At 53.4% G+C, this 27,868-nt stretch overlaps 2 protein-coding genes across 8 annotated transcripts in view; one reads left to right on the forward strand and one right to left on the reverse strand.

Moving 5' to 3' along the window:
- Positions 1–19,788, forward strand: part of DCAF8 (DDB1 and CUL4 associated factor 8) — a 42,023-nt gene extending 22,235 nt beyond the window's left edge. For all 6 annotated transcript variants that reach the window (XM_072759695.1, XM_072759694.1, XM_072759696.1 and 3 more), the window contains 8 exons: positions 3,114–3,224; positions 10,383–10,455; positions 10,928–10,985; positions 11,497–11,604; positions 12,966–13,096; positions 16,677–16,796; positions 17,179–17,295; positions 17,882–19,788. In XM_072759695.1, the coding sequence (XP_072615796.1) occupies positions 3,114–3,224; positions 10,383–10,455; positions 10,928–10,985; positions 11,497–11,604; positions 12,966–13,096; positions 16,677–16,796; positions 17,179–17,295; positions 17,882–17,998 (835 nt within the window). In that variant the 3' untranslated portion in view covers positions 17,999–19,788. The remainder of the gene's footprint in view (positions 1–3,113; positions 3,225–10,382; positions 10,456–10,927; positions 10,986–11,496; positions 11,605–12,965; positions 13,097–16,676; positions 16,797–17,178; positions 17,296–17,881) is intronic.
- Positions 19,789–20,075: 287 nt separating this feature from the next.
- PEA15 (proliferation and apoptosis adaptor protein 15) lies at positions 20,076–27,837 on the reverse strand. Of its 2 annotated transcripts, none has more exons than XM_072759701.1 (4): positions 27,680–27,837; positions 22,933–23,106; positions 22,168–22,323; positions 20,076–22,024 (listed from the first exon to the last, which is right to left on the reverse strand). In XM_072759701.1, exons 2-4 carry the CDS (start codon positions 23,102–23,104, stop codon positions 21,960–21,962), a joined length of 393 nt encoding a protein of 130 aa, XP_072615802.1. In that variant the 5' UTR covers positions 23,105–23,106; positions 27,680–27,837; the 3' UTR covers positions 20,076–21,959. The 2 variants fall into 2 exon arrangements, with proteins under 2 accessions (XP_072615802.1, XP_072615803.1); XM_072759702.1 differs by lacking the exon at positions 27,680–27,837 and adding an exon at positions 23,595–24,073.
- Positions 27,838–27,868: the final 31 nt, after the last annotated feature.

The raw sequence follows: 27,868 nt of genomic DNA on the forward strand, positions 1-27,868 counted from the left end.
TTCCCCCCTCTTCTTTATTTTTTTAAGTAAGCTCTACAACCCACCATGGAGCTAGAACTCACAATCCTGATATTAAGAGTTGCATGCTCTACCAACAGAGTCAACCAGGCACCCAGACTTTTATTTTTAGAGAGATAATTATAGAAAAGGTTGTTTAGAAAGTGGAACAATTAATTAATTAATTGGTTAATTTATTTAGAAAGAGATGGGAGGGCAGGGGGAGGGAGAATCTTAAGCAGGCTCTGTGCCGAAGTTGGAGCCCAACATGGGGCTTGATCTTAACAACCCTGAGATCATGAACTAAGCCGAAAGCAAGAATCAGATGCTTAACCAGCTGAGTCACCCAGTCACCCTAGAAAGTGGAAGAATTTAAAAAATGTTTTAGGCTTGTGGAAAGGATGTTCAGGTTACTTATATAAACCTTCAAGAGAACGAAGTTTGGGAAATTATGGTTTTACTGGAAAGCGAACAGGACTAATTGACAAGGAATCCATCTGCCTTCTAGTACTAGCCCGCAGTTCTTTAGTTGTGAGGAGATCATTGGATTTCTCAGTCTACATGTTTGTTGTTTTCTTATTTTATTTTTTAAAGATTTTATTCATGAGAGATGCAGAAAGAGAGGCAGAGACATAGGCAGAAGGAGAAGCAGGCTTCTCGCAGGGAGCTGGCTGGGGGACTTGATACCCTGACCCAGGATCAGGCCCTGAGCCAAAGGCAGACGCTTCCCTGCTGAGCAACCCAGTCCTCCCTCATTATTTCATTCCAAAGTTGCAGAGGTAGGGGAAGGACAAAGATGTAACAAATGAGCTGAGTTTGTTTGATCCGCTTTGGTAGAGGTGTGAGGCAGACTGGGAGCTTATCCTGTATGTCAGGTCATAGGAAAACCACCATTAGGCCACAAGGAGTGGGCGGGCGGGGGGAGACCACATAATGGGCAGAACAGATGACTTTGGCAGATTATTGAATTTGGAATGAAATGACGTAAGCAGTGGCTCTGCATGCAAGCACTGATAGATGGGATAGAAATTCAAAGAGGAAACTTTCCTAGGAAGCCCAGATTCTAGATTTGGGGAATAAGAGACTGAATTTTCATAAAGTTTTTGCTTTATGGGTTGAAGAAATACAGAAAGCCTGACCGAAGTGGGAAACTGAATGTGAAGGTCATGGCTGGAAAATCCAAGCTATCCTAATGTGTTGAGTTAGTGTGTGAACATCCACCTACATCAAGAGGCATTTGTATGTGGAATTTTTTTTTTTTTTTTTTTTTTTTAAGGGGAACTTTTGTGTATTTATGATAGCTAAGTTTCTGGAAGCTGGTGAGGTTGGCTGACATCTTAGGAAGAGTTGGATTTGGAGCTGTGGGTGGGATATTCCACTAACCAGTAGAGGCCAGTTTGAAATATTCTTCAAAGGAATTCTTTGGTCTGATCTGTAATTATTTTTCCTTTTCGTTGGAACATACCTGTTTACTAAAAAAATTGCAAATTTTAAGGCAAAATTTGGTAAATTTGTTTCTGATGCTGTCATGTGCTCCCTCCTGATGTGAAAAAAATTTTTTTTTTCTCCTACTGCCATGATTGATCATTTTTACAGCACCTCTGCCAGTTCCCCAGAGAGCCCAAGGTACTCTGCCTTTACCCACTGGGTGAGAGAATTCTTCATTACAGATGAATAAATTGAAGCAGTAGAAAGATTGAGCTTGTTGTCAGGATTACAGGACAGCGGAGCCCTATTACATAATCTCCCATTAGTTTCTTTTGTTTCCACATGGTCACCTTTATATTTATCTGACTCTCTTTTTCTGAAAGTCCAAATTGCTGAGAAAATGAAATAATCCTGTGAAAAGCAGATACTGCTGTCTAAAACCCGATTAGAGATGCCTCTTCTCCATTGCTAGTTTTGTTCCTTCAACTCACTTTGGGTATATTTTTTATCTTGTGTTCTTGAGGTTTGTGTATGTGTTTGTTTTCCCTAAAGGCATTCATTTTTAATAATCTCTATGCACTGTTTCAGTGAAAAACTACAAAGATTTTAAAATCAAGTAAAATCTCTCCACTTGGCTTAGAGCACTTCTAGGCTGGAGAGACTTTGACCATGCAGAGAGGATGCTAAAATAATTTCTTTACAAAGACACTCGTTGTCATGGTTATATTTCTTTCAGTTTCCATAACAACAGAATGAGCAAAACCTTAGAATTAAAAATGAAAGCTAGAACCCAGCCCTTCTCTGTCTTTCCTTTCTTGTAAATTTACTAATCTCTGTGATATATTTGACTGGCTGGACACTTAGATTTGGGAAGAGCATTCATAGTGCCACCCTTAAACTGGGTCAGATTATGGCTATTTAGCCAGAATATTCTGGTTCAAACTCTAAAATTGTGTAGAGTTTTCCTCAGGACCCCAGTGCCCTCCTAAGGATCACCCTTTTTTGTAGTACAACTAGAAGAGTAATTTAGAGATGATTTCCCAGCTTTAGAAATAGGTGTCTTCATAAGAATCTCCTCTCCTAACTTGCTTCAGATAAAGGAAGAATACTGCTTTCCTTTGGATGGTCCCTGTGTTAGAAAGCTGTGGCTTGTCATTTTTCGGTGTGCATTTTTAGAACTGGATTGTAAGTGACACTTCTTGTGGAATCTGGGAGGTCAATTCTAACCTAAAGATCTTTTCTGGCCACTGCTTTTATGATTCATCCTCCTCTTACTCCCTGCTCCCAGCTGATTGGGAGGATGTATTTATATAGGATGGGAAGATGTGGGTGGTATCGTCTGTTTAATGATTGGTTATCATCATGTTGGACTCCAGCTAAACTGACAGCACCTGAGGAGCAGTACTTTTATATACCTTTAATTTACACGTCTTGAGGAACACCAGAAAATGACTTCACTACATGTTTGTTTTTCCCTCCCCAAGGTAACATTTATTAAATACACGTGGAGATGATTTTTGTTTTTTCTTGTCCCAGTGTTCAGAACAAACAAAGCCACTTTTTTTTTCTTTCTCAGTGAGATTCTGGTTTCTTACCAGCTATGTCTGCATTACTCTGTCTGCTCTCTCTTGCCGTGGCCATCTGGGTCTTTTACAGAATATAACTTTTACACTTTTCTACTCTCAAAGGAAACTGGTGGTGACAAAAGAAAAGGAGAAGAAAGTGGGGCTGTATACGATCTATGTGAATCCTGCCAATACCCACCAGTTTGCAGTGGGTGGACGAGATCAGTTTGTAAGGTGAGTCTGGCTCTTTTGTGTCTTTGAGACTGATGCATCAGGTACTACCAGGTATCCCTTGTGGGATGGTGTGAAAGACCTAGGAATCTATTAACAACAATCTTGGATTTTTTACCATCTTCCAGAGAGTTTAGGCTCCTTCTGAGGCATTCTGTTCCCTGATGTAACAATCCCTGACAGATGGCTTAACATATTAGAGGGTTTGTCAAGTTTTAAAGAAGTTCGATGAATTGACCAAGGTCCCCACATAGCAGCTAAGACATTAATCCAGGTTTACTAGTAAGAGCTGTATTAGTCAATATTTTCCACCATTTTTCATATATAAATTAATGTGTACTAGAAATTTTGAGTGCTGGTTTGAGATACAGAAATGATTCGAGTGGGAGTACTGAGTGAGAACTCAGGGTTTTTGACTCCCACTGTCATGAGCCAGTTTTCTTTCTGCGTAGTGATATCTTTGTTACTGTGAATGCTTGTTGTAACACTGGCTGTTGAGGCAGATCTCAAGGAAAACGAGAGTTCATAGGTTCATTCCCCATGTGTACTACTTAGTTTCCTTCTGGCCCTTAGTCTTAAACTGTATCCTTTCCCTACCCAGCTGGCCTATTTGAGCTGTATTGCTGTGGTTATCTATCCCCCTTCACTGAAGGATCATCAGTTTGAAAAAGAGGAGGGAGAGGATCACTAGAAAAATGAATGTTTTTTTGCTTTCCTGATGGTGGGTGAAAAGCATTATCTTTTAAAATGAGAGCACATTTTTATAACTATATTTTGAAATTAATTTCACTGTTAAGTATCATCAGATAGAGTAAGTTTTTAGAAATATATGAGAGATGACCTTCCCTTGTTCAAGAATCCTGCCACAAGAGAGACAACTTTGTGCCTCTCTACTTCCTGTTTCCCTTGCTTTCCAGATTTCTTTCCTTTATTCATCAATACTAGATATGTCATAGTAGGTTTTTTAAGTAAGAAGCTGTTGATCAAAAAGAGTTGTAGTTGTCAGGTGCTGCTTCCTCCAAATAGAGCATTTACTGAAATTCCTAGTTTGGATTTCCTGTTTAGAGCTCTGGATTGCTTGAAAAGTCTGTATCTATATAGATAATTCAACCATTAGGTCCTTGATGTTTGGAGGAGACTAAAGTAGTTGACTCCATGGAGAACTGCAGTTGATAATGTCTTAATCCAAAGCTGATACATTCCAGGGTTAGAAGAACGTAAGGCTGGAAATCCGTTTGTACATTTTAGCACAAGGAGAAATACTTAGATGTTCTGTCTCTTATCAGCTTAACATCCTCTGTCCCTTTGTGCATTGCAGATTTTCAGCAGATACAAACTATTTACTTGGCAGAGGCATGTATAGATTCTGAGGCACACTGACCCTGTGTGGGCAGGTGGCCTTGTAGCACCCCAGCTCTTCTCTGACTTTAGGGTCATTCCTGCTTTCTCTGGCATCTCTTCAGTTCAGCCAGTTGAGTATTTGGGGTTTCCCCTTTCTGATTCTTTCTTTGAAAAAACCTAAAGAGCTCACCTTCCAGTACAAATTTGAAAATATTTATGGTGAATATTTTATAAGAACCATTAGCTTTCATTTGTAACCTGAAAGAATTCCTTCAAAGGAATACAGAGGAATTGCTTACTCATCCTTAATAAGGCTTAGGGAATTTTGGTTTGGTATTGTGAAGAAGCATTAAAGGAAGCTTAGACATGCTTTTTGGCCTATAACCAAAAAAAAGGGGAGGATGCGGGGAAGGAAGGAAAAAGTAGGCAAGTGGAAGTGGTGGAGGTGTAAGTGCCTATTACTAAGTCCCATTTCGTTTGGTTTACAAATTGATAGGAGTGAGGAAAAGGAGAACGTATCAGATGAATGAGTCCTGTGGTGGTTGGTTGACGTGTAAATTTATTGGTAAAGGATTTGATATAGGCCCTGGCTCATAAACACTCAATAAATAGTCCCTTTGCTTCTCTGTCCTTAGGCTGATATCAGCAACACCAAGAGAACACTAGATTATGGACAGGTGGGAGGGGTGGGGAGGGAGGGGAAGCAAAGGTGAGAAGGGAAGAGAGAGGCTTAAAGGGTAATGAGTTAATGGGTGCCTGAAGGCCTGTGGAGATTCCAAAAGGGTGTCGAGGCAGTACTGAAGTCATTATTTGATTTAAAATGTGTGAAAGGCATAGGAAGACTCAATATTGTGGAGGTGTCACTTCTTTTCTTCTTTGATCTGTTGATTCAGTGCAATTCCAATAAAAATCTCAGCAGGCTATTTTATGGGTATTGGTAAACTGATTCTAAAGTTGATAAAGAGAGGCAAGAGACCCATAACAGCCAACTCAGTATCGAATGGGAAGAACAAAGTTGAAGGACTGACACTACCCAACTTCAAGACTTGGATAAAGCTATGACAACGGAGACGGTGTAGTATTGGCAAAAGAACAAATTCATCAGTGGAACAGGATGGAGAGCCCTAAATAAACCCATGTACATATGGTCAGTTTATCTTTGACAGAGGAATAAAGGCAATACAATGGAGCAGAGATAATCACTCCAACAAATGGTGCTGGAAACAGCTGGGCATCCACATGTGAAGAAAAGGAATCTGGACAGACCTCACACCCTTCACAAAAACTAACTCAAATGGATCACAGACCTAAAAGTAAAACCCCAAACTATAAAACTCCTAAAAGATCACATAGGAGAAAACCTAGATGACTTTGGGTATGGCAGTGGCTTTTTATTTTATTTTTGACTTAATAAATTTTTATTTTCCAAAAGGTAGAGTTAGTGGGATCTGTTCATGCATATTCACTAGCAGCCAGGGCATCTCCACCCTTGGTTTTTCTGGTGTAAGTTCTTTGAGCTCTGTGCTTTGAAACTAGTTCAATAAGAGTACTTCACTAAGGAGCTCCTGAAGAGAGCTGCTCCTCACATCTTTAGTCTCTCAGAGATAGAAGCTGAGAGTTGGGAACTTCCTTTTTTTTTTTTTTAAATTTTTATTTATTTATGATAGTCACAGAGAGAGAGAGAGAGAGAGAGAGAGGCAGAGACATAGGCAGATGGAGAAGCAGGCTCCATATACCGGGAGCCCGACTTGGGATTCGATCCCGGGTCTCCAGGATCGCGCCCTGGGCCAAAGGCAGGCGCTAAACCCTGCACCACCCAGGGATCCCTGGGAACTTCCTCACAGAGTTCATCATATGTCACTTTGTCAGACAAGACCAGGTTATTGAGGTTGTCCCAGACTTTGCCTTTGGACCACTTCTTTTCTGGCTTTGCCCCCAGATTTGTTCACTTGGTCTTGGTCTTTTTTGGCCACCTCTCTGGCATCTTTCTTCTTGTCCTTGGGTGGCGTTGCGAAGCTCAGAGAGTGGCGGCCGCTCTGCAGCCTTGCTAAGATTAAGATGTCAAAGAGTGGTGATGCCTTTTCAGATACAATACCAAAGACATGATTTGTGAAATAGTTGATAAGGTAGACTTTGTTAAAATGAAAACCTTCTGGTCTGTGAAAGAGAATTAGAGACAAGCCCCAGGTAAGGACTAAATACTTGCAGAAGACATAGCTGATAAAAGACTTGTTACCTCAAGTATAAGAAGAACTCTTAAAACTCAACAGTAAGAAACCAGCCCAATTAAAAAATGGGTCAGAGACCTTAAGAGACATCTCACTAAAGGTATATACATGGCAAGTAACTATATAAAGAGATATTGCACATCCTATGTTATCAGAAAAATGTATATTAAACAACAAGATACCGCTCCAGAACACACCACCAAATGCCGGCAGGTATGTGGAGTCCCGGGAACTCCCGTTGACTGCTGGTGCGAATGCAAAGTGATGCAGCACTGGAGGACAGCTTGGTAGTTTCTCACAAAACTAAACATGCTGTTACCATATGGTCTAGCAGTCATGCTAGACTCCTTGGTATTTACCCAGAGGAGCTGCGGACCTGCATCTGCACAGACACCTGTACACAGATGTGGACAGCAGCTTTATTTATTATTGCCAAAACTTGGAAACAGCTAAGGTGTCCCCGAGTAGGTGAATGGATAAACGGGTACATCTAGATAATGGAAGAGGATTCAGTGCTAAATAAGAAATGGGCTGTCATTGTCAGGACGTGAAAAGACATAGAACACGAAATGTAGATTACTAAGTTTAAAAAAGCCAGTCTGAAAAGGCTGTATGCTATATGATTTCAGTCAGATGACATTCAGGAAAGGGCAAAAAAAAACTGGGACACAATAGAAATACTAGTGGTTGTCAGGGTTGGGGTTGGAAGAGGAACAGGCACAGGAACCTGTTCCAACAGGAACAGGTTGGAAGAGGATTTTTAGGGCAACGGAAATGTTCTGTAGGATAGCAGAATGATAACTGTGTGTCATACAATTGTTCAAACCTGTAGAAAGCATAATAGCAACGCTCAGGTAAACTGTGGACTTTGGCTGATTGCGATGTGTCAGCGTAGGTTTGTCCTTGGTAAAAGCTAACAAAAACCATTCTGGTGAGTGGTGTTGATAGTGGTGGAGGTGGTGCATGTGTGTGGGCAGAGACTGTGTGGGAGATCTCTGCCACCCCTGCAGTTTTATTGTAAACCTAAAACTGCTAGAAAAAGTAGTCTCTGACTTTAAAACATTTTTTTTTTTTTAATGTCAAGGTCCTGTTCTGTGCTCAGGAAATAGGGGGAAAATTTGTATTCATCTTTGTATCCGTACGGTCTAGCACAGGAGCTGAGAAACTACACTGCCTGTTTTGTCTTTAAGATTTTATTTATTCGAGTGAGAGAGAGACAGACAGCAAGCTAGAACCAGGGGAGGGGCTGGGGGAGAGAGACAAGCAGACTCCCCCTGAGCGAGAAGCCTCATGCTGGGCTCTATCTCAGGACCCTGAGATCATGACCTGAGCTGAAGTCAGATGCCTAACCAACTGAGGTAGGCAGGTGACCCTACACTGCCTGTTTTTTATAAATAAAGTTTTAGTGGAACACAGACAGGGCCATTCATTTACACATATCCAAGGCTGCTTTCATGCTACAATGGCAGAGTTCAGTATTGTGACAGGGGCCAGATGGCCTGCCAACTTACAGTATTTACTATCTTGCCATTTAAGAAGTTTGCCAACCCCTAGTCTAGTGTCATATCTAGAATATAGTAGATTCTTATTAAATAGTTATGGAAGAAGGCGGAAGGAAGGTAAGGATTGCCTCATAAAGGGGAAGGGCAGAGAGCATCAGCTATGGAGGAACACCAAATGGTCCATACACCAAAATATCAAATACCTAAATATGTTTTACTAATTTGCTGACTTACATAGTTTATGATGGCTTAGTGACATTTAAGAGTTGTTAATTTAGACTTAGTTAAGAAGGAAAATATCTGATTATCAGATGGCTGTGTTTGCTGAGAAATAGTAATTGGTAGATAGTACAGTAATATCCTTTTTTTTTTTTTCGGGGTTCATTTAGCAAACATTTCCAGATAATTCTCTTAATGCAGGATATTAAGCAAGAAATTGTGGAGAATACTGACATGTGTTGATTGATTCATTTATTCATCCAGTGTTCACTGAGCAGCATCTCCTATGTGCTAGACATAAAATTGACGAGACAGTCTCTGCCTTTAAGGAGCATTCTGGAGAAATAGGTATATAAGGATTGAAAATAATAAGTAAATGCCCAGGATTACTCAGCTACTAAGTAGCACGGTTCATATTTGAACTCAAGTCAGACTCCTTAAACATGGGATAAACCATTTCTCCATGTTCTTTCTCACAGAGGAAATATTCGGAACAGATGGGAAATTAGTATTTCAGGTAGAGCGGACGGTATGTGTAGAGTGACATGGTATACTCAAGGAAGCATAGCTTTTTTGTTTTGTTTTTATGACGTATAGAGTATTTGAGAAAGATGGAGAGTTATACAAAGGAGTTTGGACTTAGAAAATACAGTCACTGAAGAGATTTTAAGCAGGGAATTTGCATAAAATGTTGCATTTTAGAATAATTCTGGCGACAGCATGAGCAAGGAGGTCAGTTTGAAGGATACTACAAATAATCTAGGCAAAACCTCCCTCTAGGTTATAGTTTCCCTGTATAGAGTCCAGGGAACTTAAGACCAGACCTCGGGGGAACGTCAGCATTTAGGAGATAAAGACCAACAAGCTCATGAACACGATGAAGGGGGGATGGTTGGCCATCAAGGAAAGAAATGGTTTTTAGGGAAGGACTAGTGAACAGTGTCAAGAGGAGAACGAGAAGCCTGAAGGGGACACTGTGCGTGGAGTCTGTGGGGCTACAGGTGACCTGAGCCAGGGAAGTATCACCAGTGGGCTGCGGGCCAGACCTCGATGGGAATGGATTGAGAGGGGAATAGGAAGTGAGGAAGTTAAAACACTGAACACAGGTTTTCAGTGATATGACTACGAGAGGGAAGGACAGAAAAAACAGAGGGAGGGTTTTTAGGAAGTGGGCAGACAGGCCCGAGGAAGAGGTTGAGGAGTGGGCTAAGGAGAGCTGGTCCTCGGAGTGAGGGAAAGAGCGGCACTGGAGAGGAGGTGCGGAGATGGGAGGAAGCACACCCGGCCGTGTCTTGGGTGTCCTGTATGTCCAGCACTGACGTGATAGCCGGCTGGTGACATCTGTCCTAGATGTTGGAACGAATGGTCAGAGTTTGAATTGTAAAGATAAGGAAAGGTGACGGTGGTTGGATGGGAATGAAGGCCAGAAGAGGGAGTCTTGAGGAGATGCTTGCGGGGTTTGTAATCATCACTGTGGGGAGCGCAAGAGAGAGCGGGCCGAGTTAGGAGCCAGGACAGGCTTGAGGATACACAGACTTGAGCATGGCCTCTGTATGCAGCAGGAAAGCCTGTTGGGGGCTTTCAGTGGAAATAAACAGTAAGCAATTGAAAGCTGAGAGGAGAGAGAAGCCACTTTAGACTGATGTGATTTAGTATTACCCCTTGAAAATACGAGTGTGTGGCTCAGAGGCAGGATTCAGAAAGGGCTAGCAGAGGAGGACCTGCGGGGAGGAGTGGGAGCCACAGACTTAGTTGGGCGGTGTCCTTTTTCTGTCCTGACAGCCCGCCGACTGCTGATCCTGCCACTGCTTTGCAACTCTTCAAGGTATCCCTTTGTGAGTTTCAACATTTTGTTGTTTCCTCCATTACAGGATTTATGACCAGAGGAAGATTGATGAGAACGAGAACAATGGAGTGCTCAAGAAATTCTGTCCTCATCACCTGGTAAGATTCATGAGGGGCCGCTGGTTCCCGGCTTTTCTAACTCAATCCCAAGGCTGTCCCCGAACTTGTTGGCATGGTGGGATGAGCTTGGACTTTTGAGTCAGATCCTTGGATTTGAATCCCGGCTCCACCACTAGCCAGCTTTGTGATTTTGGGCAGTGACTTCACCTGTTAGCCTAGATTTTCTTACTGACAAAGTGTAGGGCAAAGATAACTGCCTTGCCCCGTGATGGTAAGGCCGAATGAGATATGGAGTGTGTGTCAGCTGGCTAGCACACAGAAAACAACCAACAGGAAGCCCTCTCCCCTGACGTGGCCACGTTTCACTGGTTGTACTCCTGTCTCTGTCTCTCTTTCTCTCTCTCTCTCTCTGGGAGAAGATAGAGGGGAGTTTGAAGGAAAACCTGTTTCCTGAAGGTGGTATAACAAGTGGGGGGGTGGGGCATCAGTCAGTATCTGCTCCTTATTGCAGGTGAACAGTGAGTCCAAAGCAAACATCACCTGTCTTGTGTACAGCCACGACGGCACAGGTACGTGAGCAGGGCCCAGCTCCTAGGCTGGCACGCCCCCTCTGTCTAGGGAGCTGCTGAGCCAGTGAGGCATGTGCCCTCCGGTGCTCACCGCTGTGCTCTGGCTCCTCGTGGAGCAGCTGGGGATAGTTGCTGACGGTGAGCACGCAGCGGGAGGATGCAACCGATGACCCTTGGAGATGCCAGGCGCCTCTTGCAGAATGCTGCAGATGAGATTTGGCAGTGCCTGTCCTGAAGCCCAGGCTCCTTGCCTGAGCAGGTGCTTATGCCTTCGGCTCATTCTTGAGTTAGTGGGTGTGACTTCCTGAGCATTCTGCTACCCCTGGGTTGGCAGTGTGTTCTTCGGCTGCCCTGGACACCTGACTGCCTGCTGCTCCAACTGAGGGAGACGGGTGCTAGACCTGGGATTAGGAGGGGGCACCACTGGCAAGAGGCTGCGCCCCAGCCCCCCACCTCTGGCCCCAGCTCTCTTCAGCCTTTGCCTTCACGGCTGTGTGCTTGTTCTTGGCAGAGCTCCTGGCCAGCTACAATGACGAAGACATTTACCTCTTCAACTCCTCTCACAGCGATGGGGCCCAGTATGTGAAGAGATACAAGGGCCACAGAAATAATGCCACAGGTGAGCCTGTCTTCCCAGTTGCTGCCTGGTGGCTCAGAGAACTGCAGTAGCTCGTTCAGGCTGAAGGATCACAATTACCGGGCCCACGAGGGCGGCCCTCCCTGGGCCGGAGCTTTCGCGGGCCTACTGTGCTCAAGCACCGAGGGCCCGACGCCCCTCTCACGGCAGAGGCAAGATTTGTCATTTGGGCATAAGGAGACTTGAGTGACGATATTTTACTTACGATTCAGGTAACTTCAGGCTTCACGGGCTTGTTAGAGAGTCTGGGAAAGCCCTCCTCAGTCTGTGGTACTGAATTGCCTGGAGTCGTGGAGGGGGGAGCCTCTAGCTCGAGGGCAGAGGTGGCAGTGACTCTTTTGAATGGGGCCGAGGAGGCGGTGTGCTGCGGGTGCCTCCCGTCTGTGGCGAGGGTGGGCCGGTGTGTGTTCCACGTGTGGTTCCTGAGCGCGGCTGCAGCGCCGAGTCACCTGCCGATCTTTAAAAAAAAATACTGAAGCCTGGCTTCTGTCCCCAGACATTGTGATTTAATTGGTATGGGGTACAGCTTGAGAGTGGTTTCTAAAAGGCTCCCTGTGTGACTCTAATATACAGAAAGGTTGGGGTGGTCACTGCTCTTCGCGGTCGCCACTGCTCCTAACAAGTGTCTGTCATAATTTTGATGTGGAGAGAGCAGTGACTTGCCCTTTTTCTTCTGAGCTGGTGAGGGGAGCGGGAGTACTGGTGCTTGGAGCTTAGTCCACGGGCAGACGGAAGCATGGGTACAGTCCCATGACTGCTGTGCACTGCACATAGCTGCTGGGGCCCCAGCTCCCCCTAGTAATTGCAGAGAGCGGAGCCTTGTCACTCAGACTCTCGGCAGCAAGCACAGTTCAGATGCTTCCTCCAGGCAGTAGTGGCATGTACCTCCGTCGTCCTCGGGCCAGCTGCCGGCCCGAAGCAGTGACAAGGTACTAAGGAAGTACGCAAACCCAGGGTGATCCTGGGGTGTAGGACGGGGCGGCCTGGGAGTAGGCGGAGCAGGGGTGGTCAGGCTGGGACAAGGAGGGCAGTCGTGAGGCCGGAGGTGCTCCAGGGGGTGGAGACCAGTGAGCCTGACGCTGCTGCTGCTGGGGGTGTGCAGCCCCTCAGCCCTGGGGAGCTCTGCAGGGGAACAGAAATAGTCCCTGGGACTGTGTGATTCTTGTTCTATCTCTTATACACACAGCCCCTTGATGTGTTTTGTGAAAATGAAAGGAATTTTTTGGCTCTTTCTTAGCTGGCTTAGAGTTTGTGAATAACTAAAGTCCCTCTGAGGTAAATATATACAGGCATAGGCCTGATGCCAACTCTCGTGTGGTTTCTTCCCTCGTTTATCATTTCAGTAAAAGGCGTCAATTTCTATGGCCCCAAGAGTGAGTTTGTGGTGAGCGGCAGTGACTGCGGGCACATCTTCCTTTGGGAGAAGTCCTCCTGCCAGATCGTTCAGTTCATGGAGGGGGACAAGGGAGGCGTGGTGAGTATGCCGTGCTCGGCTGCCTGGCTCCGTGCCCTCGCCAGCAAGGTAGGTTTTGGCAGGGCCACTGAACTTAACCGTGGCAACATGGTGCCAGGTCTTAGGGGTCTAGCCAGCTAAATTAAAGGCAGTACTGTAGTCTGGGGTACTGAGGTTTTGGTGGAATCCTTTCTTCCTCTTTCGGTCTTCTGCCCCTCTAACGTGTGGTTTATTGAGAAGAACCACCTCCGGCTTGAATAAGCGATCCCTAGGCGTGCCCCTTTCCTAGAGAAAACCATTGGAGTTGGGGGCGCTCCATCCTGCACTACGCAAAAGACGTCTCCATGCCTCATGCCTCATCCCTTAAGAGTAGCTAAGTAGTGATCTTGACTACATCCTGGGTCAGTGGATACAAGCTAGAAGGAGCTAATAGGGACAGCGCAAATACAGCAAAAAAAAAATTTTTTTTTAAATGATGACTGAGCAGCCTGCTATGCAGCCCATGATCACATCACCGTCTGTCTCTCCTTGGAGTTCTGGACTGCCTTCCCAGAGGGAGGGCAGAGAGGAAGCACGAGGATCCTGAATGGGGGGTGAAGCATGGTCAGCTTCCAAGATGGATCTAGCTAAGCATATATTTTTTTCTGTTTTGAGACCCAGTATCAGGAAGGGAGTTGAGTGGCTTCTTATGGTAGGGTTTTGGGCTGCAGAAGATCTGAAGAGAGGCAGTGTGGGAGACTGCCTTGTACCGATTCCCCGAGGCGGTCTGGTTAAGGACCTCAAAGGGGAGTGGCTGAGACAGCTTGGTTTCTCTTCTGTTTCATTCCATCTAAGCTTTGGGCGGTTGCAGAGAGCCCAGCCACATCGTCATGAGGCTTGTCCCGAGAGTGCTGGTATAATTTAAAATGGGTCCTTGCCGTCAGGCTCCCTTTTCTTGTGTGTCTCTTCCCCTCGTGGGAAGTTATTTCAGATTTTTTCTGATTTTGTCTAAATTTGGGGGACCTGGGGCCAGTACACATCCAAGGCTTCTGTGGCCTAAATGTATGTGGAGAGGAGTTTAGATCATGAAGGCTTGTCTCACTCTTGCCTGCCTCATGTCCTGCTCTGCCATAAGCCCTCTTCTGTCATCTGCAACGAACATACGAAAACCTCGGAGTCTTCATGAGAATTCTGCAGTAGGCGTGGAGTCAGAAGGAAGTCAGGAGGGGCCAGTGAATCCTTTCTAGATCATAAACTGTCTTGCGTCCTGTTCCAGAGACGCGGGGCTGAATGCCCTCCCCCAGGCCAGCACTTGTCCATTCTCCCAGACTACTCTGCAGGCCACTGTGCTTTCACCGCAGCCAGTATCAGAGTTGGATGATTAATCCCAGTGCTCAACGGGGAGGGCACCTGCCTGGGACAGGTGGGCCTCAAGCCTGGATTCAGTGGTCACAAGTCACAAGAGTGAGAGTCCCCAACAAGAGATACAGAGACTGCACCCCGAGACAAGGTTCCCAGCTTCTGCGTGCCCCTGGGTGACTTGATGATCTGTGTGTCATCACTTGGCCTCTGTTTTTTGGTCTTGACTTCCCTGTAGTGTGTCTCCAGGCACCAGCCTCAAAAGCACATTCATAGCAGCTCATCATAAAGCAGAATATTAGAACCAGAGGGGATCTTAGAAATTCTCCTCTCCTTGCCCAGGTCTCTTGCCTCTGGTTTTGGCTCAAACTCTAGTCCTTTGTTTGTTCCCATTCAGAGACAGGGGTGGGGGCATGACGTCAGAGGACAGTCCTTAGTGTCCTGAAGCACTCGACCACTTCCTATCCCTGCATTCCCCAGGCCAGTCCTTCTAAGGCTGGAGCTCTGCTCCGGGGTGTCACTGACAGGGTAAGGCAGGCCTGGCCCGGAAGCTCTCCGTCGGCTCCCCCTGCGGCTCCAACCCAGGTACCATGCGCTACTGACTTACTCCCTGCGCCCTTGACTTTGTCTTTAGTCGTAAGTTCCAAGGAGTTTCTCCTCTGTGCTTTTTGATTTACTGACGTGCTCGAGCAGAGCTAGATCAGAGTAGAAGGGTAGCAAAGACTTATTATTATCTGGAGGTGGATGAATGAGTTCAGGGTTGTATGTGTGAGTTATCACGTATCTTTTGATCATATTCTCAGGCAGTGGAGTTCATGTCTAATGCCGCCTCGAGCTGCAGATGCCGGAAACTTCCACACTACCTCAGAGAGCCCCAGTATAAACTTTGCAGTGAGCAGACATGGGGAGTGAGAGAAGGAAAAGAGGAGAAATGGGGTTTCTGCTTTATTCTTAGGCTCAGGCTTAGCTTCAGTTTTTTCTGGAGCATTTTTATTTACTTGTAAAGTGGAAGAACAAAGAAATTGGAAGTCTGTGGATCAGTTTTATTTTCCATGCTGGCCCCGGTTTCCCCCCAGCTGCTCCCTCTGCGCGTGCAGGCCAGGCAGAGAGGAGTTGGTCCAGAGAGAAGTAAAAGATAAAAGAGGCTTTTTGCCAGGGGTTGTTTTCTTGGCCTACGGGGCAGCTGCAGGGCAGGATGGGATTGGGGATGGGATTGCGGGGGGGGGGGGGGGGGGGGGGGGGGGGGGGGCTGAGGACCACACCCTCTTCCTTCCGGGTGCCTTTCCTATCTATTCCTCATCTGACTAAAAGCCTGAAAATGCTTCAGCAGCTGGATTTGGGACCAGCTCTTCCAGTGGCCATGGGAGCGCCCTGCCCTGCCCAGCCCAGCCCTGCCCTGCCCTGCCCTGCCCGGCCCTGCCTGGCCATTTGGAAGGCTGATGTTTTCAAGTCAGACAGCAGGGGGCATGGGTGCCTCCAGACAGAAGGAAGCTGCCTAAGCCAGAAGGCCTGCCTGTCTGCCCAATTACATTTCTCCTGCCCAGTGACTGTACCCGGAGGTGGCGGACATTGAAACCATGGGTGCTCCAGGACGCTGTCTTCCTGCACTGTGCCTGTCGGGCTTCCAGGGCCACTGCAGGGTGCTGTCCCCTGGGGCGCGCAGGGTTCTCAAGCAGACTAGAGCTCCAGCACCGCATCACCCCCCAGCCTGTGCCACCCTCCAGTTCAAGTAAACAGCTCCAAGGGAATGTAATCATCCCTGGGCTCTTTTCTGGGGGTTCAGCAGCAGCTGTTGCTTTCTTCATTTTAAAACTTTATTTGAAAAAAAAATAAAAATAAAAAAAAATAAAACTTTATTTGCCATTTGGTGAAACCCACTGAGAGGTTTTTCTTTTTCCAGCCGTGGGCAAGTTGGAGCTGTGGAATCCGGAGTGGATGAGGTCATCTGGACCTCACTGCCTTTTTGTGAAGCCAGCAGTAAGCTTGGCCAGTCACCCGCCCACCCCTAGGGCTGTGTCTAGGGTGAGGCCACCCCTGCCTATACTTAGGAAATGAGCGATGGGCCTGGTCTTCTACCCAGTCTGTGTCCAGTGTTTCTTCCACCCCCAGGGCCCTTGGCCCACACTCATGACGGTTGGGCCTGCCTTCCCAGCAGCTGCCTCAGCTCTGATTGAGGAATATGTTTGGCTCAAGGTGAGTAGTGGTTTTTAAGCCCCGTTTGCATACACCCCCTGAGCCTGTGTTTTCCTTTCCTTCTCACCAGGTGAACTGTCTCGAGCCCCACCCTCACCTGCCAGTGCTGGCAACCAGTGGCCTTGACCATGACGTCAAGATCTGGGCGCCCACAGCTGAAACTTCCACTGAGCTGACAGGGCTGAAGGACGTGAGTAGCTGGCTGCCCATGTCCACGTTACATTTTGAGTCTTCGTTGTCATGGGAAGGAATAACTGCTGCTCAGTTCTTTAAAGGCACTGATTGCCCCTTGGGGAGTGGTCCCAGCGTGGGGGCTTGGGGGGGCAGCGGGGTGCCTCTAGTAAACGGTGGAGCAGTTGGGGTATCTTCAGAAGAACCATTCTGGTTTAGAGCTTCCCAGCCTTCTCTGTGGATAAACGTGGCAAATCCTTCCCTGATCTCATACAGCACCTCTTCAGCTTAACGGATCCTAAAGGAAGTTTTCAGTGGGATAGAATGCCAGTCTTTTCTGGTCAGGTCCAGGGTTCTTACTCCTTGCTCATGCCCACTCCTACCACCCATTTTGGTTCCAGGTGATTAAGAAGAACAAGCGGGAGCGGGATGAAGATAGCTTGCACCACACTGACCTGTTTGATAGCCACATGCTCTGGTTCCTCATGCATCACCTGAGACAGAGACGCCACCACCGGGTAAGCGGGTGGGGGAGGTGAGCTCCCAGGGCGGTGATGCTCTGGAGGGGAGAGTGTTCCAGTGCCCACTTCCTCACCACCTTAAAAGGGATCCGGTGGCTTGGGTTGGGTGTCCTCTGCATGGTCCCCCGTCCCCGTCAGAGCCCTGGTGTGGCAGAATGGGTGGTGTCTGCTTTCCGATCCCCGTCGCCGTGCATGAGAGTGCTGTCTCCACGGGGATAGAGGTGTGAGGGTGGGGAAAGAGTTGAGGAGGAATGTGGGGGAAGGGGTGGCCGCCTTTTTTCCCTTAGGGGGGAGGAAGAGGCTTAGGACAGGGGTTGGTGAACTCTGGCAACTTTTGTAAATAAAGTTTTATTAGACACAATCCTACCCATTCATTTACGTTGTCAGTGGCTGCTTTCATGCTGCAAGAACAGAGCTGAGTAGTTGCGGCAGAGCAGCGGCCCAGGACTCTGAAAGACTCCTCATCTGGCCCCTTCAGAAGCATTCTGCTGACCCCTGGCCTAGAGCATCGGAATTAGAGTTAAGACCTAACAGGCTTGTCCTGGTTCAGGGAAATTACTAACAAGCCTTTCCCATTCTACAGCGCTGGCGAGAACCTGGGGTTGGGGCCACAGATGCGGACTCCGACGAGTCTCCCAGCTCCTCCGACACCTCGGACGAGGAGGAGGGCCCCGACCGGGTGCAGTGCATGCCGTCCTGAGGCCTCGTACCCAGGAAGGGCGGGCTGGGGCTGCCAACCCGATCCTGCCTGGGCAGCCCTTTCCTGTCCCAGGCCCTTACATTCAGCAGACACGCACTTTGGACTTTTTGCTTTAGATGAAAAAGACAGACATCCCAGGAGAAAGACCAGAGGGGGAGCGAACCTGCCGAGTAGCTCGGAGTGGGAGCAGGCCCCGGGGTGGGCTGCACGGAGAGGCGCAGAGGGCTCAGCAGAAATGGCCTTTCCCCAAAGCCTTGTTTTTTGGGAGGGGGGAGCCTATTTTGTTAACTGGTTTGGGGTAGGGAATGGGGTTTCCTTTTCTTTAATCTCCCTGTTTCTCGGGTGGGGGGTGGGGGTGACTGGCTGTTCAGGACCCATGGGCCACAGTGGGGGCGGTACAAGTGCCACTCTCTCTTTGGTTTAGGTTTTTGGCCTTTTTCTTCTTTATTTTTTAAAAGTCTGTGACAGTTGCATTGTTTTTTTTCCCCCCTGAACAACCCCAACCCCGGATCCTGTTTTTTCTGGGAGGTCCTTAGAGCCCCTAACCATCCCACACTCTTCACTTTCCTTCCCACCCGCTTGTCCTCTGTACTTCCCACAGTGTTTCACATTTGATGAGGTGTCCTTCCCGCTCTTCTCTCCGTCGTCCCGTCACCCCAACTAGGCCTGGTGAGGGAGGCTGGGGGAGGGGGAGGAGGAATCTGAAGGACGTGTTACCTCTTCTGTTAATGTTAAGAAAAAGTTGTTTGGTGGCAGCGATTTCCTTGCCCTGTCACTGTTAGAGGCCTAATTTTATATCTATAAATATATTAAAAAGCAAGTCAAACTTGGATGTATCACGTTAAAATTATTGTCCGTTTAAATACCTATATATCCTCTATGACTGCAATAAAGGGACGAGAGCGGATCGTGAGCTCACGGTCACACCGGGGTCAGCCCGCCCTCTGTACGCAGCCCTTGGAGGTCGGGGCAAGCCCCTTGGGCTTTCGGAGGCTCTAGAATGGAAGGGTCCTCAGCTCTGCCCTGCCCTGCTTCCTGCCACAGCTTCGGGGCTGGGAAAACCAGAAACTCCTTTCAGTCCTTTGCCTCGGGTCTCCCACCTCTCCTCCCGGTGGTGTTCCGGGGCAGTCTCAGGGCCTCTGGTCCGCAGAGGCCGGCGTCTCTCGCGCCTGACTGAACTGACTGCAGGCGGTCTCTCCCGCTGTGTGCGGCAGGGGACACGGGGACACACGCCCTCCCTCGGCGGCAGCTGCTTGATTCTTGAAGCCCCCACCTCACCGCAGCAGCTCCTCTCCCGGTGGAAGAGCGAAGTAGAGAAGGCCTTCCTGGGTCGGCCGCTGGAGCTTGTCCACCTCTGACATCTTGCGATTGAGGGACACGTCGTTGGAGGATGAAGATGGCTGGGGCTTGGACACCCGTCCCGTCACCGGTCACGGATACGGAAGTCCTAGTTGAATTCTTGCCCTATTGCTTGTGCTGCTATTTCTTTGCCCCCCCACCAGAAACTGCACCCTGGGGCAGCCCGATTCTACTAGAATAAGCCAGGGAGGAAGGGAACAGTGAAAGGATGGAATTCCAGACACTCCTTCCTTCTGCCCCTTTCTTAGCCACGGTCAGACCAGCTGTGAGCTGCTGCACTTGCCCCGAGGTAGGGGGTGTGTGGTGACTGAGTGGTCTGTGTTCCTGTTGCTGGGGGGGGGGGGGGGGGGGGCGACGGAGTGGCCTGAAAACCACGCATTCTGGACTTTGTTGTGTATTTTCTCTCAGTAAAGCTTTTTTTTTTCTTCTTCTTTCTGACTGCTGTTCTGTGTGTGATGTGTGGCCCTCTCACCCAAGATGGGCTGGTGTGGTTCCTGCCGGCCTAGGTGCTTGGCCCTGGCCTTCCTAGGGCCTGAGGAGGTGTGGTGTGCGGGGCGTGTCTCCAGGCTCGGGGCTGGGGGAGGGGAAGGACACCACGATGGGGGTTTTCCTGGCCTCTGTTCCAGGCTAGTGAGGGAGTGGGATTAAGTATCATCCCCCCCTTCCCAGTCATCCAGAGGCTCCAGAAACCTTCACAGAAATTCTAGAAGCAGTCAAGTACAGTACAATCACCTTTATTCCAGGGTTAGAACAAGGCCGTGCACACTGCAGACAGGAGCACAGGATGGGGACAATCTCACAGCCGTACAGGGTGGGAGGGCAGGTTAGTCTTTTTAGGTTATTTTTGCCTTACAGAGAGATTTCTAGACTCTGCTGGAAATGACCCTGTCTCCCTTCTCCCATCTCCCCCCTCCTCTCCTCAGAGAAGGCTCCTATTCCTTCCTCCTCTTCCCCCTCTCGCTCTCGCTCGCTCTCACGCACATTCTCACATCACATAATCCTGACCGGAAGGACAGTCGTGCTCAGCTCCCCCCTCCCAATTCTACAAGTGCCTCTCGGTCCTGGAGGGAGAAGCAGACAGGGCTGGGGCATCTCGGGGAGGTCCTTTAAGGCAAAACTGTGGAGTACTCCAGGTGTCCGTGTTAAGGCAGGTGTCCGCAGCAGTGGCCAGAGGGGACGGCTGGGCTGGGCTGGGCGTGCAGGCTGCTCTGCGGCCCGTCGGCTTTCTCCCTCCCCGGCAGCCGGTCCTCCCCCCGCTTAGGCCTGCTCCCTCAGCTGAAAAGCTCAGAACTGCGCTCGCTCCAGCCTGTGGAGGTGGCACGTGGACGCAGTCTCCCGTGTGGACTCCGCAGCGACTCGACCGGCAGTCCTCTGGCTGTGGCCTCCCCCCAGCCCCGCCCGGGCCTAGACAAGAAGTTATGCTCGACACCACGAGAGGGCAGGCATGGCAGTGCGGGTTTAATATACATATATGTCGGTATATATGTACACACAGTTAGCACGGTCAGGGCGGGGAGGGCGTCGGCACAGGACGAGGCCGGGGTCCGGGGACTGGCTGGGAGGCATTCACGAGCCCGACGCGCCAGGGTGTTGAGGGAGACAGGCCAGCAGGTCCCCTCCTAGACTGAACTGGGGGTCAGTGCGGAGGAAGAGGCCCTAATTAGCTCCTTCCTGTCTTTCTAGCTGGGGGTGCTGTAGACCCCAGAGAGGGCAGGTGGCCTGTAGTCCCCACGCTGGGACCCTGTGGCTGGGGCAGGGGTGGAGTGAAGACCTCAGGGGCTCACTGCTCAGCCTCCCTAGGTCTGGAGTCCGTGTGTGCAACAGTCTGAGTAGGAATAAAGGGGTGGCAAGGAGGCCCCTCTCTGCCCGCGCCCCCGAGTTGGTGGGGCTGCTCCCAGCATGGGCCCTTCGGGGGGGGGGGCGTCTACCGCTCGGTGCTCCGCGAAGTTGGTACTGAGGGTCCAGGAAAGGATCCCATGGTGCTCTCATTAGATCCCTGGCTCGTACCCATCCTAGGCCCGCGGGACGGGAGCAAAAAGGGACCTGCTGGGGCCCAGGCCCTCCGGCCTGAAGACCGTCTAGAAAAGCTCCCTCAGCCGATCCAGCACGGGGTACAGGCGCCAACTTGGCTTTCCTTTCCCCCTTCCGGGGAGGGGGGAGGTTGGGTGACCACCTTCCCTCCCACTGCTTTTCATTAAATGCACCCACCTTGCCCGTGCTTTACCCGCAGCTCGGCTCCTCAGTAGGAAAATACAGGTCCTTTCTGCTCCCACACTTTAGCCGTGGAGGGAAAGGGCAGTAGGAGGAATGTGCCCATTTCTATTTGCATAGAAATAGCCCCCACCTCCCCCTAAAGTGGGGATACGAAGCCCCCCCCCCAGCCCGACCCCCATCCCCTCACAAGGAGGAGGAACTAGATGAGCTAGACATAGAGACAGACAGCCAGAGCGTGCGCACACGCACACACACGCGCACAATAAGGGGGTTAGGACCGGGTTAGTAAGTGGGTAGACTGGGGGGGTTGCCCGTGCCCCTCCCCTGGAGGCTGGGGGAAGGGAGTGGTCCAGTGAAGGTCCAACCTTCCTCCTCTCCTCCCCCTCGCTCAGGCTTTCTTCGGTGGCGGAGCCAATTTGATGATCTCCTCCTCAGAGGGCTGCCGGATAATGTCTGGGGGCAGAAAGGCACGTGTGCGGGACGGAAGGCGACAGCAGGCAGGCCCACCCGTCCGCTTCCGTTGGCCCCAAACCCGCGCGCTCCAGGGATCGCTGTGGTGGGGGGCGCAGGGGTGTGTGACGGGCACGGGCTCCTACCTTTGTACTTCTTGGCACTGGGGATCCGGGTGAGCTTGGTGTCCAGCTCATCCTCCTCCGAGATCTTCAGGACGCGGGTTCTGTAGTCCACCACCATGGTGAGGAGGTCGGGGCGGCGGGAGATCTCAAAGATGTGCTCGATGTACGAGAGGTTATCTGGGGGGGGCGGGGGACGGGGTCAGCCGTGTGCGGGCCGTGGGGCCGGGAGGCCAGGCCCGCAGCGGCTCGGACGAGGGCTGCAGGCTGAGCAGCAGGGACGACAGGGAGCTGCCCTCGCCGTGGCCCCGCCTGCCTTGACCCAGCCAGGGCCCCACTCTGGCCTCCACGGTGCCGCTCCCCGGGACTGCGGCGCCACCGTCCCCCGCCCCCGGGCCCTCGCTGCTCACCCCGCTCCGTAGGCCCCCCAGAGCCCCTCGGCCGCAGCACGGCCCACCCTACCCTAGCCGCTCCCAGGTCGCCTGGGCCCTGGGCGAACAAAGCAGGCGGCCTCATCCTCCAGACACCCCAACGCTCCCGCCTCTGGGGCGCCCCCGGGGTCCACTGGCCTTTCGGGGCCTCCTCACCCGCAGCTCCCTTGCACCCGCCCTCCCCGGAGCCCGGCTCTGAAAGTGCCAGAGCGGTTCTACTTCTGACACTTGTGGCTTGGCTGGGCGCTCCCTCCGGCTCTGCCCTCCCTGTGCCTGCCAGCAGGGGCAGCAGGTGCATGGGGGCCGGGGGGGGGGGGGGGGGGGGGGTCGTGGGCCCCGTGGCTCGGCCCCCGCCCACCTTTGTCCAGCTTGTTGTGGCTCTCCAGGAAGCTGAACCAGGCGCTGCCGGTCGTGATCTCCTCGCTCTTCTCGCTGGGGATGTCCTCCTTGCAGGCCGACTTGAGCTGCTCCAGGTCCTCCAGGGTGATGTTGTTGGTCAGGTCCTGGAGGAGGGTCCCGTACTCGGCCATGACTGATCGGAGGAACAAAGGGAGGCGCTGAGCTCGAGGTGCCCGGCGGTGGACTCGCTGGCACCTCCCACCAGCACCTCCACTCTGAGGGGGGGGGGGGAGGCTGGGGAGGGCCAGGCCGTTGGGAGAAGCCAGGGAGAAGCAGGGGGCCGGGCTGCGGCCTCGAGGGACCAGTCACACCTCCTTACCCCCATCTTTTTTCCTCATTCCCCCCAAGAGTAACCCTGGCAACAGCTCCCCTGACTGAGGAGGCGGTTACCATAGCAACCTGCTCCAGACTTTCTCACCCGCAGCCTTCGAGCCCCCCATCGCCCCACCCACCCGCAACCCCTCCCCCTGTCAAAAAAAAGGAAAGAAAAAAAATACTCCAAAACCACCCCGAGGGAGAGGCTGGCTGGGGCACTGGGGGCGCCTGTGTTCCAGCCTCCACGTTTCCCCAGCAGCGAGGGGGACCCTCACTTCACCTCCCCACCACCCCATGGTGACTCACTTTGGATGGATGCCCGGGGGCTTGGTCTAACGGTCCTCCCGGGATTCAGTGCTGGGGCCGGGGTGGGCGGGGAGGGGGTGGCGGGGGCCACCCCAGCCTTGAGGAGCCCATGCCTCCCGTGCTGGGCCCCGGGCCTCCGCGCCACCCCCTCCGCCAGCCTTTGTGCTACACCCGCAGCCCCCGCGCCCAGGAATACCAAGCGGCCTCCTCTGGCCCCCTGCCCGGTTCCCAGGCCGGCTGGGTGGCAGGGGAAGGGGTTCCGACGCGGCTGTGCCCCACGACGGCCTCCGCGGGGGGCTGGGCAGGCCTTCCTCCAGGCCTTCCCCCTTGCCTCATCCAAGGCCTTCAGGTGGAAAGGGAGGGAACATTCGAGGCCCTCCCTGCCCTCGCCAGGCACAAAGTGTGACTGACACAGGAAGAAGGAGGGTCGGTCCTTTGCAGGTGCTCCCCGGGTGGAATAAGACGTGAAGCCCTCGTGGGAAGTTTAAAGGGGCTTTGATCCCCCCACAATGAGGATGTATTTCTTTTATAATCAGAAAAATAAAGCGTTTTAAAAAGTAAATTACATCACAGCTCTGGCGAGACGGAGGGCCACGGCAAGGAGTGGGAGGACGGCGTCCTTGGACTGCCCCAGTCACCCCGGCAAGGGGATGGGAATGCAGCACATAGCAGGGGGCATGTGGTGTAGACGCAGAGAAACTGAGGCAGAGAGGTGGCAGCCCAGGTGTGCCCATTCCCAGCCCCCTCGGTGGGCCAGAACGAACCAGCCTCTCTAGCTTGCAGGCACCGCAACGCAGACGCACGATGAGCCAAGCGGCAGGACCCCCACGAGAAACAGGCGCTCACAGGTGCAAGGGGACAGAAGGGCCCAGCGGTGGCCCTGCCAGGCGGGGCTGGGAACAATGCTCGCCGACTGTCAGCACCAGGAACCGTCTCGCCTTGAAATCTAGGTCACAGCGGCAGCTCTGGAGCCCAGCCCCCACCCACTGATAATCCCGGGACAGGAAGGGGGCGATCGGGAGGGGTCCAGACGCGCGGAGTCAGAGGGGGTGGGGCTTCCCCAAAGGAAGGGGTGGCTTGGGAGGCGGCAGCGTGCCCCCCACAGGGAGACCCTGGGACCAAGCCCTCAGGGGAAAGCGGGACAGCCCTGAGGAGCATCCTGTCCCGTTTTCATGTGGAAGAAGAGGCTGTAACTAGATCCCGGGGAAGGAAAGTGTGTGCGAATCTCTGGAAAGAGTTAAGGCTCCGGGCTCCGATCCTACAGCACAGACTTCCAGGGGAGGTGGGCGGGCCGGGCTCAGGGTGGTGAGCAAGCCACCCACGGCACCCACGGCACCCACGGCCGGGGGCGCGGGCAGCAGCGGACTCCAGGAGGCCCCAGGAGCAGGGTGGGGGGGCGCACGGGGGTGGGACTCTGCGGTGGATGTGGGGCGGGGGGGGGCACAGGTGCGGGGGAGGGGTGCATGATCAGGGCACGGATGTGCACATGCCAGCCCCGGGGGCGTGCGTGTGTGAAGAGTATGCGGAAGGTCTGCAGGCACAGGCCCACGTCCAGAGGAGAGGGGACGGCGGAGGAGACCCTGCGGAATGGAGGCAGGCCTGGGAATGGCCAGGAGGCGGCAAAGGACAGACCCTGGGGGGCAGCCCGGGACTCAGCGGCTGCCATGGCAACCTTGGTTCTGGGTGCCCCCCAGCGCTCAGGACAATGACACCACTGGACAGGAGGGGGTGGGGAGTGGTGAGTGAGGGTCGGGCCGCGGGGGAAGGGGGTGGGGAGGCAGCTGGCGGCCGCAGGGCCATGGCTGGTCCCCTGGGGAATCCTGTGGTGCAGGGAGGTGCACTTCCTCACGCAGCCCTCAGGTCGCACTGCCCAGCGCTCGTCCCGGCTGGTGCGGCCACGGAGGGCTACGCGTCCGGGCCCCTTCACCTTCCTCCCGGCTCCCGGCGAGTCCCCTCCCCTCCCGGGATCACCCGGCAGCCTGGGCGGTGGCCCTTCTTGGGACAGGATACCGGGCAGGAACTGGCCTGGCCACTGCCAGGAAGTCCGTCCCCTTCCCTCCCGATCATTCTGTGCTCCGCTCCCTGCTTCCTCGCACCTTCCTTCCTTCCTTCCGCCGCCCCGCAGCTGCCCAGGTGGAGCCCCACGGACGTGGGACCCGCTGGGGACGCAGGGGAGGAGGGGCAGGGATCCGCTTGCTGGTCCTCGGGTGGGAGCCAGAGCGGGCCGGCTGGGGATGTGGGGGTGGTGCTGGGGGTGGTGGGCCAAGGGGACACCACCGTGGGGGGCGCAGCGCCCCGATAAGGCCGGGCGTCCCGACAGCACTTCCGGATCATCCCTAGTGGTGCCTTCCAAACCCCCAGTCGACTTGGGAAGAAAGCCCGAGGCTCAGGAGCCACCGCCCCCCTGCTGGCTACCTGTGGGGGGGGGGGTGTGGCCTGGGTGGCGGGTGGAGGTGTGTCCCAGGAGCTGGGAGGGAGGCCCCAGCCCGGGGGAGGGGCAGCAGGCAAGGAGGGGGGCACAGGGGGCCCACTTCAGTTTCCACCTGGGCCCCTCGTTCGCCCCTCATTATCCCGAGTGTCACACGCCGTGGACCTCTGCCCGTAGCTTCCGTTCAGCCTCACCCTGTGACAAAAGCAGGGGGCTCTAAGACTGAACCGCCAGAGGGGAGGTGGGTCCTGGGGCCTCGAACTGTTCAGTGTGGCCTGAGAGCAAGAGGCTTAGCCCTGGGTACGGACACTGGGCTGAGCCTGTGGGACTTGACCCAGGTGGGGGCATGGAGCGTGTGATGGGGGGGCTGCCTCCTGGTGTGGGGAGGGGGGGGGGGGGAGAGGGGGGAGGGGAGGGCCTTGCCTGCTGCTGAGTCGCCTGTCTCTCCCCTGCATCCAGCTCCTCCCCCCCCATCTCTCCCTCCTCTTCCTCTGGTGGGCTTCCATCCCATGTCATGTGGTGCTGGCCCTGAGTACTGAGGACTTCAGGGCCCTGTGCCCCAGTGTCCGTGTCTGAACACTCGGGGCCCCTACCCCAACACCCATCAGGAAGGAGTGAGATTCCCAGCTGTACAGGGATCATCACTGTGGTGGGGAGGAGCCTGAGCGGGTTGGCTGTGCCCAGGTGGTGCTGAGGGTCTGCCTACGAGGCATGGCCTCGTGGTGGGCATGCAGGAAGGGCACCCAGGGAGGGCATCCAGGGCAGGGTGGGCACAGGTGCGGGGCGAGGGAGCAGGCCGCGGGGGCTCTGGCGGCCTCGGGGGCTCTGGCACGGTCCCCGACGCGGCGCTTAGCCACAAAGGGAAGAGCAGTTACAGCTAATCGCTCTGACAGCCCGGGGGCCAGGCTCACCCAGACACAAAACCCACAGATTCAGCGCGTTTCCCAGCTCGAGCTCCCGGGCGCGCCCCCTCCCCCGGCCGCCCCGACCGCCGCCGGCCGCGTCCCTGTCCCTCGCACACATTCCCCTCATTCTCTCTCCCCGACTCGGGCTCCATCCTCGGCTGACTCATACTCATTCTCTCCCGCCCCCTCCTCCGGCCTTCCGCCGCCCCGGGGCGCAGACAGCGGCCGCTCGGGCCCCGGGCGCCCAGCGGGCCCAGCACAGCGCCCTGCGCGGCCCCGGACCCCGGATCGCAGCCCCGGATCCCATCCCCGGATCCCGCCCCGGATTCCCGCCCCGGATCCCCGCCCTGGATCCCGGATCCCGGATCCCGGATCCCAGCCCCGATCCCAGCCCCGGATCCCGCCCCGGGGGACCGCAGGACCCGCCCCCCCGCCCGTCCGCAGCGGGTCGCCCGGGGCCGGGCACATGGAGGCCGTGGGGGAGGGGGATGCGTAGCGCGGGGACGGCTGTGATTTGCTGCGTGCGAAGCGGTGTGTGTACGAGTCACATGGGCGTGTGTCGGCGCGCGTGCCGGCGGGCTCCCGTAGGCGTGTGTCCCGGTCGGCCCCCGCGCCCGCGCCCGCCCGCGCCCCGGCCCCGGCCCCCCGACCCCCGGCCCCGGCCCCCGGCCCCGGCCCCCGCTCCCCGATCCCAGGCCCCCGCTCCCCGGCCCCCGCTCCCCGGCCCGCGCCCCCCGGCCCCCCGCCCTCACCGCCTCGGGCTGAGCGCTCAGGGCGCGGTCTCCGGCGTCCCGGGTCCTGGGCAGCGTCCGGAGCCTCCGCTCGGCTCCCGCCGCTCCTGCCGCCGCCGCCGCCGCTTCCGCCCGCCGAGCCCGAGCCCGAGCCCCGCGCGCGCCCCGCCCGCCCGGCCGGTGACGTCAGCGGGGCGGGGCCTGCGGGGG

This window comes from Vulpes vulpes, chromosome 5 (genome assembly GCF_048418805.1).
Source record: "Vulpes vulpes isolate BD-2025 chromosome 5, VulVul3, whole genome shotgun sequence".
Classification (NCBI taxonomy): Eukaryota; Metazoa; Chordata; class Mammalia; order Carnivora; family Canidae; genus Vulpes; species Vulpes vulpes.

Bases quoted from the DNA above. Each gene is read 5' to 3' on its own strand.
- PEA15 (XM_072759701.1), bottom strand. From the start codon at position 23,104: ATGGCCGAGTACGGGACCCTCCTCCAGGACCTGACCAACAACATCACC. The intron at 22,324-22,932 runs GTGGGCGGGGGC...CGCCCCCCCCAG, and splicing joins CCACAACAAGCTGGACAAAG to ATAACCTCTCGTACATCGAG. The intron at 22,025-22,167 runs GTAGGAGCCCGT...TTCTGCCCCCAG, and splicing joins CAGTGCCAAGAAGTACAAAG to ACATTATCCGGCAGCCCTCT.